General features: G+C 40.3%; 1 protein-coding gene across 43 annotated transcripts in view; it reads left to right on the top strand.

Moving 5' to 3' along the window:
• RIMS2 (regulating synaptic membrane exocytosis 2) overlaps positions 1 to 12609 on the top strand; it is a 601609-nt gene that overhangs the window by 164200 nt on the left and 424800 nt on the right. For all 43 annotated transcript variants that reach the window (XM_027973139.3, XM_027973138.3, XM_060393832.1 and 40 more), the window contains one exon: positions 8373 to 8683. In XM_027973139.3, the coding sequence (XP_027828940.2) occupies positions 8373 to 8683 (311 nt within the window). The remainder of the gene's footprint in view (positions 1 to 8372; positions 8684 to 12609) is intronic.

Here is a 12609-nt window from a genome sequence, read left to right as displayed (position 1 = left end):
CCGTTATCAATAGCCAGCTAAGACTTGGAGATGTTCCAAGTAAAAATTTCTTCTGTACTGCTGCTGTCTCCTGAGGGACTTAATGACCACATGGCTGAACTCTCCTGTATCAGTTGACAAATAGGATTGTATGTTAGCTAGAGATGCCATGCTTGTGGTTCACGGGGAATTTGGCAAAGTCTGGCTGCTTGTCTTGGGGTATCAGATGGAGGAAATTTTCTGATACTTGTTTTGTAATCTATAAACCCATTACATTGAAATTACATTGATCTCTTAATTCCTTAAGGAACATGTTTGAAAAACTTTAATCCTCTTAAAATACGGTCTGGTACTTCTTGCCAGTTGCAACATGACAGCGCTAGGGAAGGGGCACGTAGGTTAGTAGCCTGCAGCGCCACTGAACTCTACCTTTTGAGGGACAGAAACAGCATGGATCTAATCATGGGAACAGTAGGGTAATGCTGTAATTGACTTTTTTGGATTTCCAGGCCTCTTGCAGATCTCTGCATTCTTTTTTTTTTTTTTTTCCAAATGCTGCCTGGGCCTGGGGAGAGGAAGCATCAGGGATTTATGGTGTGATTGTATTCCTTTTGTAGCATTTCTCATAATAGTAATCTAAAGAATATTTGTGCGGTCATTTGCAATTATTTGTCTTCCTTACTATACTTTAAACTCCACAGCAAAATCTATGTCTGCTGACCTGTATTTGCCAGCTCTTAGCATAGTGTCTGGCATACACTAGACATTTAGTGAATACTGAGTGAATGAATAAATATTGAATGAGTTAGTGTTAGTAGTTACTTGCACATCTATAAATAAATTAGAATTTTATGGTCTGAATTAATTTTATGGTAAATTACAGCTTCATCCAAGTTTACCTTCTAATACTAAACGTATAATCTTTTAGGAGATTATATTAGGCACATCATATTCAGTGATGTACTGATAAATACTAACCACAGGCTCCCTGTAAGAAGGATAAATGCTAACCACAGGCTCCCTGTAAGAAAATGTCCTGGTTGGCGGTATTTTGCAACTTTCATAGTCTATAAAAACATCCCCAATGGCTGCCTTCAAGCAACTCAGGTTACTTCATCGAATGCAGAGATGAGAAGAAATATGCACAAGCCGTTCTTAAGACTCAGTGAAAGTTGGCTCCAGAGCAACACTGAAGCACATTTTTATGCCCTTTTAGTAATTCATTGTTCTTCACATATAAAGAGTATGCTGGTGACGCATTCAGTAGAACATGTGCTATAGAAAGATTTTGAAGTAGTCAACTGCAAATGATAAACTTAGAAAGTTTCTGTAGCTCAACATAATAGAATTTTATTTCTCACAGTGTGAGGTCCACGCTGCTGTCTGTGGCTGATCATCAGAGACTCCCTTCCAAATAGTCATTCAGATTCCCAGGCTCCTTCTTTTATTTTAATGGATCCTTTATCCCCCAGGGTCTTGAATGAAGAGCTTGATCATAGCATATGAGAGTTTTGAATGGTCATGAAATGGTACACATCATTTCGCTTGTAGTCCATAGGCCAGAACATAATAATGGCCATCTCTACAAGGGAGATTAGGAAATGTAATTTTCTAAGAGACAAAGAAATAAATTTAATAGCTAGCTAGCATCTTCTACAGTTTTCTAGTCATGTGATAGTGTTAAACCAATCAATTTAACACCTTTTTTTCTGACAAATACACACATTGATAAGCATTACAGATTAGTGGTGGAGCCTACTCTGATTAGACTGGAGTTTAGCAAACTCTTTTATTCTGTGTGAAGTTAGCTGGTTTTAGCAACTTTGCCTTGGCCTCATTAGCACCAGTCTCTAAGCAGTAATCCTTCATTTCTCTGAAATACTCTATTATTTATTATCCCTATTTAGATGAAAATCAGAATATTCAGAGGTTTACATTCCTTTAAGTTATTGTATGCAATTAACATAGTTTTGTTTGTGACTATGAAGTTTGGCTATTACATTTACCATTTTTATGGTTTTGAAGAGATATTTCTATTTTCCTTAGTTTTTTCCCCTTTTTAACCCCAACAAGGATGTTTGTGGAATGGAACATATGGTAATAAGGGACAAATTTGGGTCACTAGTATTTCATCTTGTATATTGCTGTATTACTTTGAAAATAGTGGCATATTTAGAACTGAAAGTAATAATACCTTATAATTTTGAATCCTCTGTGTTTTTGTATTCTCAGGGCCTAGATTTTTTTTTGTTTTGTTTTGGATAAATGATGACCAGCCAAACTAATAGGCTTTGACCTTGGTGATTTATGAGCATATATATTTCTAAGACGTTTTAAAAGCATTTATCATAAGGTACATTTGCTGGTTAACTTAACTGGCTAAAGGATTCCATTAACAAAAGTCCTATTTTATCCCAAATTAGTTAATTTTTTCCATAGACACAGAATTCAGCTCTATAGACATCAATTGTTTCATAGCCAATTAGTGAAAATTCACTTCACAGCACATCTATATGTTTGTAAGACATTGTTCAGTATCAGCAATTGATAAGTTGCAGTGTATGTAAAGGGCTTCAAGTGAAATTGTCAGTTTCTGTATTAATTTAAATGAGTGGATTTAGGCTTTCTGATCCTTAAAGATTAATAGATTCTTAATCCAAAAGTAGGAGGAGATAGTGAGAGAAGGGTAATGGGGTGTTAGGATGTGAGGATTACTAGAGACCAGCAGTTTAGGAAGGAACATAGGATCTAGTCAGAATTCCCTGGTGGCTCAGACGGCAGGGAATCCACCTGCAAAGGGCGGAAACCTGGGTTTGATCCCTGGGTTCGGAAGATTCCCTTGGGAGGGCATGGCAACTCACTCCAATATTCTTGCCTGGAGAATCCCGTGGACAGAGGAGCCTGGTGGGCTATATGCAAAGAGTCGGACACGACTAAGCGATTAAGCACAGCGCAATGTGGATAGCTCAGAGAGTATGGGAAAAGTATTAATACATAGTGTCTTTAATAGGAATCAGACAGCATCCTTCACACCTTGCAGTCATTTATTTTATATATTGATATCTACTGAGTGTTAACAGATAAGGAAAACTAAGCTCATAGTGTTTCTAGTTTTGTTTTTTTTTTTTCATTTTGCACTACCTGGAAATGATACTGTTCATACAATGAGTTAATTTAAATTTATAAATTTGTACAAATAGTATCATCAGTTCAGTTCAGTTCAGTTGCTCAGTCATGTCCGACTCTTTGCGACACCATGAATCGCAGCACGCCAGGCCTCCCTGTCCATCACCAACTCCTGGAGTTCACTCCAACTCACGTCCATCAAGTCAGTGATGCCATCCAGCCATCTCATCCTCTGTTGTCCCCTTCTCCTCCTGCCCCCAATCCCTCCCAGCATCAGAGTCTTTTCCAATGAGTCAACTCTTCTCATGAGGCGGCCAAAGTACTGGAGTTTCAGCTTCAGCATCATTCCTTCCAAAGAAATCCCAGGGCTGATCTCCTTCAGAATGGACTGTTTGGATCTCCTTGCATTCCAAGGGACTCTCAAGAGTCTTCTCCAACACCACAATTCAAAAGCATCAATTCTTTGGCGCTCAGCCTTCTTCACAGTCCAACTCTCACATCCATAGATGACCACAGGAAAAACCGTAGCCTTGACTAGACGGACCTTTGTTGGCAAAGTAATGTCTCTGCTTTTCAATATGCTATCTAGCTTGTATCATACGTTTACCTAGTTTACACTGATGTAAATTGGTAGGGCTGGTTATGGCCTCCTCTAGCCTAGCCTAGTCACTGTGAGGAACACACTTGTAACTCACTGAACACACTGAATTGGGAATTGCTGCCCTGGTGGGCTCTCCTTACCAAACATCAGAATCACCTGTAGGATTTGGCAAATAAATAAAAGAAAATAGCAGATTTCTGCGTTCTTTCCCAGTTTCTGATTCGGTAAGTCTGGGGTGTAGCCTGGAAAGGTGCACTTCTAAAGTTGCCAGGTGATACTCGGGCTGTTCTAGGGACACTCTTGAGGCTCTCTGGAAGAGCTTAAGTAACCTGCCTACCTTGTGACAAATGATGAAGCAGCAGTAAGTTGTTTCTGCAGATGATCATGATTGGATAGTTGTCTGTCTCACAAACTCTCATTTCTGTTTCATTATCAATTAGCAGGTGCAAAAGGATGTTACTCTTCAATATTTTGAGTGTGACTTAGTCCAGATAACTTCATAGCATCAAATCATATAGATGTATTATCACTGTTAACATGAATCATAATTTTTTATAAAAAAGCAGACAAATTCAAATTTAATTTTTAACATTATTTTCTGGTTCTATATTTAGTTGCTTTCACTTTTAAAAGAGATCTGTAGTACCTACGTTTGTCACAAGATGGCATTTAAAGGCTGAAGATTTTGGTTGAAATTTGATTTTTGAGACTGTTGATGAGTTAGATGTATAATGTTTCATACGTATTCAAAACAAAAGAAATTTGAACTATGATGTATTTTTTAAAATTTGAGTGAGATTTTGATATTTTACTATCAAAAATGCTTTCTTATTATAAAAATTAGATAGTAACAAAAATTAACGTTATTGATGATTAATTCTTTTGGGAAAGGATGCAACATGAATGTTAGAGTAATAGCATAAAAATTTTATTACATTACATCCCCCAGAAAGATTTCAAATGATTTCAAGTTAGCGAACATTTAGAAGCTCTTACTGTTCTATAATGTATGAAGTCTTATTATGCAAACAGGGTTTCCCACGTGGCTCAGTGGTACTCCTTCTGCCAGTGTGAGGAACACAGGAGACTGGGTTTGATTCCTGGGTTGGGAAGATCCCCTGGAGTAGGAAATGGCAGCCCACTCCAGTATTTTTGCCTAGAGAAACTCATGGACAGAGGAACCTGGTCGGCTACAGTCCATAGGGTTGAAAGAATTGGATACGACTGAGCAACTGACTGAGCAAATAGATTCAAGGGATTAGATCTGATAGACAGAGTGCCTGAGGAACTGTGGACAGAGGTTCGTGACCCTGTACAGGAGGCAGGGATCAAGACCATCCCCAGGGAAAAGAAATGCAGAAAGGCAAATGGTTGTCTGAGGAGGCCTCACAAATAGCTGTTAATAGAAGAGAAGCGAAAGGCAAAGGAGAAAAGGAAAGATATACCCATTTGAATGCAGAGTTCCAAAGAATAGCAAGGAGAGATAAGAAAGCCTTCCTCAGGGATCAATGTAAAGAGATAGAGGAAAACAATACAATGGGAAAAACTAGAGATCTCTTCAAGAAAATTAGAGATACCAAGGGAACATCTCAAGCAAAGATGGGCACAATAAAGGACAGAAATGGCATGGACCTAACAGGAGCAGAAGATATTAAGAAGAGGTGGCAAGAATACACAGAAGAACTATACAAAAAGATCCTCATGACCTAGATAATCATGATGGTGTGATCATTCACCTAGAGCCAGATATCCTGGAATATGAAGTCAAGTGGGCCTTAGGAAGCATCACTACAAACAAAGCTAGTGGAGGTGATGGAATTCCAGTTGAGCTGTTTCAGATCCTGAAAGATGATGCTATGAAAGTGCTGCACTTGATATGCCAACAAATTTGGAAAACTCAACAGTGGCCACAGGACTGGAAAAGGCCAGTTTTCATTCCAGTCCCAAAGAAAGGCAATGCCAAAGAATGCTCAAACTACTGCACAATTGCACTCATCTGACATGCTACTAAAGTAATGCTGAAAATTCTCCAAGCCAGACTTCAACAGTATGTGAACTGTGAACTACCAGATATTCAAGCTGGTTTTAGAAAAGGCAGAGGAACCAGAGATCAAATTGCCAACATCCACTGGATCAACTAAAAATCAAGAGAGTTCTGGAAAAACATCTGCTTTATTGACAATGCCAAGGCCTTTGACTGTGTGGACCACAACAAACTCTGGAAAATTCTTAAAGAGATGGGAATACCAGACCACCTGACCTCTTGAGAAATCTGTATGCAGGTCAGGAAACAACAGTTAGAATTGGACATGGAACAACAGTCTGGTTCCAAATAGGGAGAGGAGTCGTCAAGGCTGTATGTTGTCACCGTGCTTATTCAACTTATATGCAGAGTACATCATGAGAAACACTGAGCTGGATGAAGCACAAGCTGGAATCAAGATTGCCGGGAGAAATATCAATAACTTCAGATATGCAGATGACACCACCCTTATGGCAGAAAGCAAAGAAGAACTAAAGAGCCTCTTGAAGGTGAAAGAGGAGAGTGAAAAAGTTGGCTTAAAATTCAACATTCAGAAAACTAAGATCATAGCATCCAGTCCCATCACTTCATGGCATATAGATACGGAAACAGTGGAAACAGTGGCAGACTTTATTTTCTTGGGCTCCAAAATCACTGCAGGTGGTGGCTGCAGCCATGAAATTAAAAGAAAAGTTATGACCAACCTAGACAGCATGTTAAAAAGTAGAGACTTTAGTTTGTCAACAAATGTCCGTCTAGTCAAAGCTACGGTTTTTTCAGTGGTCATGTATGGATGTGAGAGTTGGAGTATAAAGAAAGCTGCGCACCGAAGAGTTGATGCTTTTGAACTCTGGTGTTGGAGGAGACTCTTGAGAGTCCCCTGGACTGCAAGGAGATCCAACCAGTCCATCCTAAAGGAGATCAGTCCTGAATATTCATTGGAAGGACTGATGTTGAAGCTAAAACTCCAATTCTTTGGCCACCTGATGTGAAGAGCTGACTCATTTGAAAAGACTCTGATGCTGGGAGGGATTGAAGGCAGGAGGAGAAGGGGACGACAGAGGATGAGATGGTTGGATGGCATCACTGACTCAATCACTGACAGGGAGGTCTGGTGTGCTGCAGTCCGTGGGGTCACAAAGAGTCGGAGTTAACTGAGTGACTGAACTGAACTGAGCAACTGAGCATGCACCCATGTGCATTATTCAAATAGAAGATACAGATGTTGCCCCCACTGAGCTTTGAATTTAGTTGGAGAAACATGAAGAGAAATGTATATCCAATTTGAAGAGAACAAAATAAAAATGATCAAGTACGGTGTTGTTTGATATAGACACAAACAATGTAAACTGAAATAATGGGCAATGAAGCAAAAATTTTAAATTGCATTTTACAAAAGCATCCTTGTATCAGTTGAAAATAGCATGTTGACTATTTCTTTTACTGTGATTATCTATATTATTATAATTGATTCAAACCAAGGAGAAATGTTTAGCCAATTGGAGAGCCTTAAGATTCAGTATTTGACATAAATATGACATTAAAGTCACTCGATTTTTTTCTTGATTAATTGAAAAACATTTTTGGGAAGAAGATAAAGTTTATTTGCCCATGCAGATGTTAGTTTTAAAATTCTTTGATTCCTGGAGTCTGAAAAATGCATCTATTAAAAAACCAAGAGTAGGATGATGGTTACCAGGGGATGGGAGGGAGAAGAGGGAATTTGCTATTTAATGGATATAGACTTTGAATTTTACAAGACACACAAATTTCGGAGATATGTTTCACAACAATATGAATATACCTAATGCTACTGAACTGTGCACTTAAAAATGGTTAAATTGTACATTTTATGTGAAGTGTTCTAGTAAAATTATGAAATTGTTTAGGTTTCTATTAATCAACAATATTCCTAGCTTTATTTTAGCCATTAAGAGCTACTCAAAAAAAATAAAAGCCCCTCAAGAAGCTGTAATATATTTGATGATAAAAGATTAACCTATTATTAGCAGGTAACCTACTGAAAGTCCAACATAAGCCAGGCGTTGTGCCATTGTGCCAGACATTTTATATAAATTATTTAAATCCTCAAAACAATAATAGGAAAATGAATATTACTATCCCTATTTCTTATTTTATCATTAAGGGAACTAAGTTTTATAGACGTGAAGGTTCAGTACCTTGTTGAACTTTCAGTTTCGTTGGAGAAACATGAAGAGTAATGTATATCCAATTTGAAGAGAGAACAAAATAAAAATGGTTGTCTAGGTTCCTCTGAGTTGGTATTAAATCCATTTTTTTCTAGCCTCAGAATCCATTTTCTGTGTATTTTACTATGTTTCTAATTTAAATAAAAAGCAATTAAAGACTACAAAGAAACAGCTAGTAATTATACTTTCCAGTCTGGTATTTCTACTGCCAGTAAATATTGTCTATTTCATTATAGTTATTTTGCTAGAGTTAAAAGATACGTGATTTAATTATCAATAGTAGTTAATCTGGATTATGTTTTAACTTTAAAAAGAATGACCATACATACACATATATACGTATATATATTGTTAGCTTGAGTTGTTGTCTCTCTTTCTACTTGCTTTTAACTTTGGAAACACTAATTTCTTTTCCCTGTATATTCACGTGCAGGTTATGTGGGTATGTAATTTGTGCCGAAAACAACAAGAAATCCTCACTAAATCGGGAGCATGGTTTTATAATAGTGGATCTAACACACCACAGCAACCTGAGCAAAAGGTTCTCAGAGGACTGCGGAATGAGGAGGCGCCTCAGGAGAAGAAAGCAAAACTGCATGGGCAGGCCCAGTTCCAAGGACCCTCAGGTGACTTATCTGTACCTGCAGTGGAGAAAAGTCGATCTCATGGGCTCACAAGACAGGATTCTATTAAAAATGGGTCAGGAGTGAAGCACCAAATTGCCAGTGACGTAGCTTCAGACAGGTAAACATTTTGCTTAATCTTTAGGTAAATATTATTTTTAAACTTCATTCCAAACAGAAGTAAAAATACATGACATGTTTAGGCAACAAATGAGTTGTCTAAATATAATGTAAATGTCCATATGTTTTATAGAAATGCTGAAAGTGATGTTAGGACTTGAGCTCTTATATGTTTGAACAGTCTTAGATTTGATGAGGGAGTGTCAGATTGTTACAGAATAAAGAAGTGAAATGAAACAGGGAGCCTTGGTAGGAGGTTATGATCCCAGGAAAGACAAATGGGCATAAGAGCAATGGGAATGAAGGAGATGGTTTTTAAGACACTTTGGAGAAGTTGGATTGATGGGACCAACTGGAAGAGGAATTGGGAGAATGGGGAAGATTAATCACATTTCCAAAGGTTCTACCTCAAGTTGAAGCATGAAGTGGTTTTCCAGCTGATGAAAGGGCTTCATAGTTTGATTTTTCCATTGACTAACTCTGTTATTAACTCTGTGGCTCAGTTCAGTGGGCTTCTCTATGTTCAAAGTGTTAGACTTTTAAAATTAGTTTCTGGGTCTTAGATTTCCTAATTTTGGAAGGGGGAGAATGAAAAATTTTGTTGGGAAGATTATTTTTCTATATCGTATTCCTCTGAACTGACAATTAAGAAAAAATCTAGTTCACACTATGTTTGTTATCTGGAAGTGGCAGATGCATTTACATGTGAACAACTATAAAGTCATACATTTGTTGAAACACAAATCTAAGTTGTGTTTACAGGATGGTTGGTTCTGAGTGTTACTAAAATGCAAGTCTGTGTGTCCCACACACAGTGAGGCCAAATGGTACCAAAGCTTCGGAGTCTGGAACAGAGAAAGATATATTGCGATGTCATGAGAGGAGATGGGTGGCTCACATCCTCAGAACCCCAAAAGCTTTCAGCAGAGCCCCTCATAGGAAAGGTGAGGGAGGGGTGTAGTTAGCATCAGATCCTTTGTTCTTAAGGTCATGTCATGGTTGGGTAAGAATGTTTCCGCACACCTTCACTGAAACAAATGATATTCTCTGTTCTGACAAGAAAAAGCAAGGTCCTGAGACTCAACTTCTCTCTGAGATCCAGGCCCTGGCTAAGAGAAGGGGGCTGGTCACCTTGCCCAGGAGTGTTCACATCCAGCACCCAATCTGGGTCCTCTTACCGGGGTCCGGGCCTGGTAGACGAGGCTGGCAGTGTTCTCAGGCCTGGGTCCCCAGACCCTGCGTGGCCATCATTACTGAGGGAACCCGATGCCCAGGACTGCAGGCTTTTCATTTAAACTGGAGAGAATCATTTGTGGCAAATACCAGTCAGATTAATTCCCAGCTCACAACAATTGCCCTTCTTTGAGAATAGCCCCAGCCACAGAGGTGGACCTGAAGTAATGGAGTACAGTGTTCTTACAGCTTAACCCCGACCTCTGGCCACCTCCTAGGGGTAGACAACTGATCAAGCTGTACCAGTTTTTGAAACTTGAATGGGCAGACTGAAGCTGCTACCTTAATGACAGTATCCACATACTCAGGTGCTGAGGCCTCCATGGACTGTGACTCATGGAGACTGCCCCTGCCATTTTGTAAAGGCCTGGGCCCAGCCACTGGGCGGCCTTGGCAGGGGCTCTGGTACTTAGCAGGGCACAGCCCTTAGCCTGTCCCAGGCCATCCTAGCTCACCTGCTGGCCCTCAGCCCGGTGGCTCAGGAGGACCTGGGGCAAAGGGCACAACCTGCCTCTCACTGCACTTTCTGCCTGGAGGGCCGCTGGGAGTCTGACTGTTGGCAGAAAGGGACCTCTAGCCACTGCTCTAAGGGGCTTGTGCTAATGACCACATGCTGGCCAGGTGAGAATGGCGTGCTAAGGGCTGCCTGCATGCACTGCCCCAGTTACAATCTGAAGGCAAGGAACAAATCTCTCCTTTAAAGTTAACATCAGATTCTGCTCAGTAGGAGTTTCTTAGTAACAGAATTTGAGTTACGTTTTGTGATGTAGATCCCCCTCCAACTTGAGGGCACCTGCTGCCGCTTAGTCACTTCAGTTGTGTCTGACTCTGTGCGACCCAATGGACTGTAGCCCACCAGGCTCCTCTATCCATGGGATTCTCCAGGCAAGGATACTGGAGTGGGTTGTCATTTCCGTCTCCAGGGGATCTTCCTGACCCAGGGATTGGACAGCTGACCCTCGCCCATTTTCACAGTGACGGCTCTTAACTGTCTTTCTGCAGAGCCTGGACTTTGGCCGCTGGTCTGAGGTCTGACCCTAGGTAGGATGGTGATGCCCTCCAACCTCTGTCTGCTACCCGGTCAGTCTTCTCTGGCTGGACACCCTACCAGGTGCCAGAAATGGAAAAGCTCAGACTCGAAATCCAAGAGGGGAGCATTGGCTGAGAACTGGAGGGTTGTGATCCTCCATGTCTGTGGGGTGGGAAAGGTGCTCAGCTGAGGCGGAAGAACCCAAGCCAGGCTGGCTACCAGCTAGACCTGTCCCCTGGTGTCCATGACCCTCCAGGCTCATGGCTGTTTGGAGTCTGGCTGTCTCGACTCCTCTGCTGGCTCTCAGAGCCTTGCCTGCTGCTAGCAGACATGCCCCTGGAGGCGTGCCCTCAGCCCCATCACTCACACCCCTTCTGTGTCCAGCTTAGCTGAGGCATGCCTGCCTCTATTACATGAGCACTCAATTATAACATGTAAGGTAACTATGAGTCACTTTGTCGTCGGTGTTCAGTTGCTAAGCCATGTCTAACTCTTTGTGAACTCATGGACTATAGCCCACCAGGCTCCTCTGTCCATGGGATTTCCTAGGCAGGAATATTGGAATGGGTTGCCGTTTCCTTCTCCAGGGGGAGTCACTTTAGAAGATGCCTAAAGCCATCACCCTGTTGTGTTGCTACAGCTTAGGAAAATAATGAAATGATGGCTGTGCTTGTTGTTTGAAAACTAGCAAAAGTGAAACAGACAGTGTAAATCCTATCTTGGGCAAAACAGTGGTGATTTCATGGCTGGTATGCTGTGAACACGTCTCAGTGCAAAATCTCAGGAACTCAGGAATTTTAAGGTTAGAGGACCATCTTAGATTGAGGACCACCTTAAGGACACAAAAATTTAAGAACAGGTAGTTTTATGTGTAAGGCAATCCAAGGCATTGCCTGTAGGGAGGTGGGAAATGATCCAGTTAAGGAAGGAACACAATATTGGATGCATTCAAGACCTTAACCTCTTAGCAATTGTGTCTCAATCTTACTGGTACTTTTGGGAGACAAAGTATCATTTCCTCAGAGTTATCCCATGCAATGGGCAAGGAGGCTGGGGATATTTATCCATAACTTTCCTTTGCTGTTGGATTAAGACTATTTCTGGTGGGTACTAACTCTCTGGAACTCATTGCTCAAGCAAATTCTTGTGCCAGAGGAAACAGTCAGGCAGAATATTACAAATACAGTAAGAAAGCATCACTGAGTAGGGGACAGTGAAGGAATAAGGCAATGTGGGTTGAGACAGCAGCAGTGTCTGCTACACAGGGACTTCACGAATCAGGAAAAATTGTGAAATGGCAAGTATAATGGTCACAGTATATGAACTTCAATGAAGAAAATAGATGATAACCAATGGAGATAGGATTTTAAATGAATAAATGGCAATAAAATGGATAATGGAAGCAGATTCCTTCAAAAACTAGATAGCTGAATGAGATAGTTTCCTTTGGACTCTAGAAAGTTAGGAAGAAAAAAGCAAATACTAGAACCCTGGATCACATAATAGATTATTAAGTTTTGGAGTGCATATAGTTAAGAGGTTATAGATGTTAAAAATAAATCCAACAAATTTATGAATAATTACTTCACCATTGTAGGGAAATTAGAAGCATATCTCTAATCTTTGAAGAAGGTGGTAAAAACAAATGTATTTCTTTCAATATT

This window comes from Ovis aries, chromosome 9, assembly GCF_016772045.2.
Source record: "Ovis aries strain OAR_USU_Benz2616 breed Rambouillet chromosome 9, ARS-UI_Ramb_v3.0, whole genome shotgun sequence".
In the NCBI taxonomy this organism is placed as follows: domain Eukaryota; kingdom Metazoa; phylum Chordata; class Mammalia; order Artiodactyla; family Bovidae; genus Ovis; species Ovis aries.
Note: the sequence above shows the minus strand (reverse complement) of the source record. Positions and strands in the feature narration are given on the sequence as shown.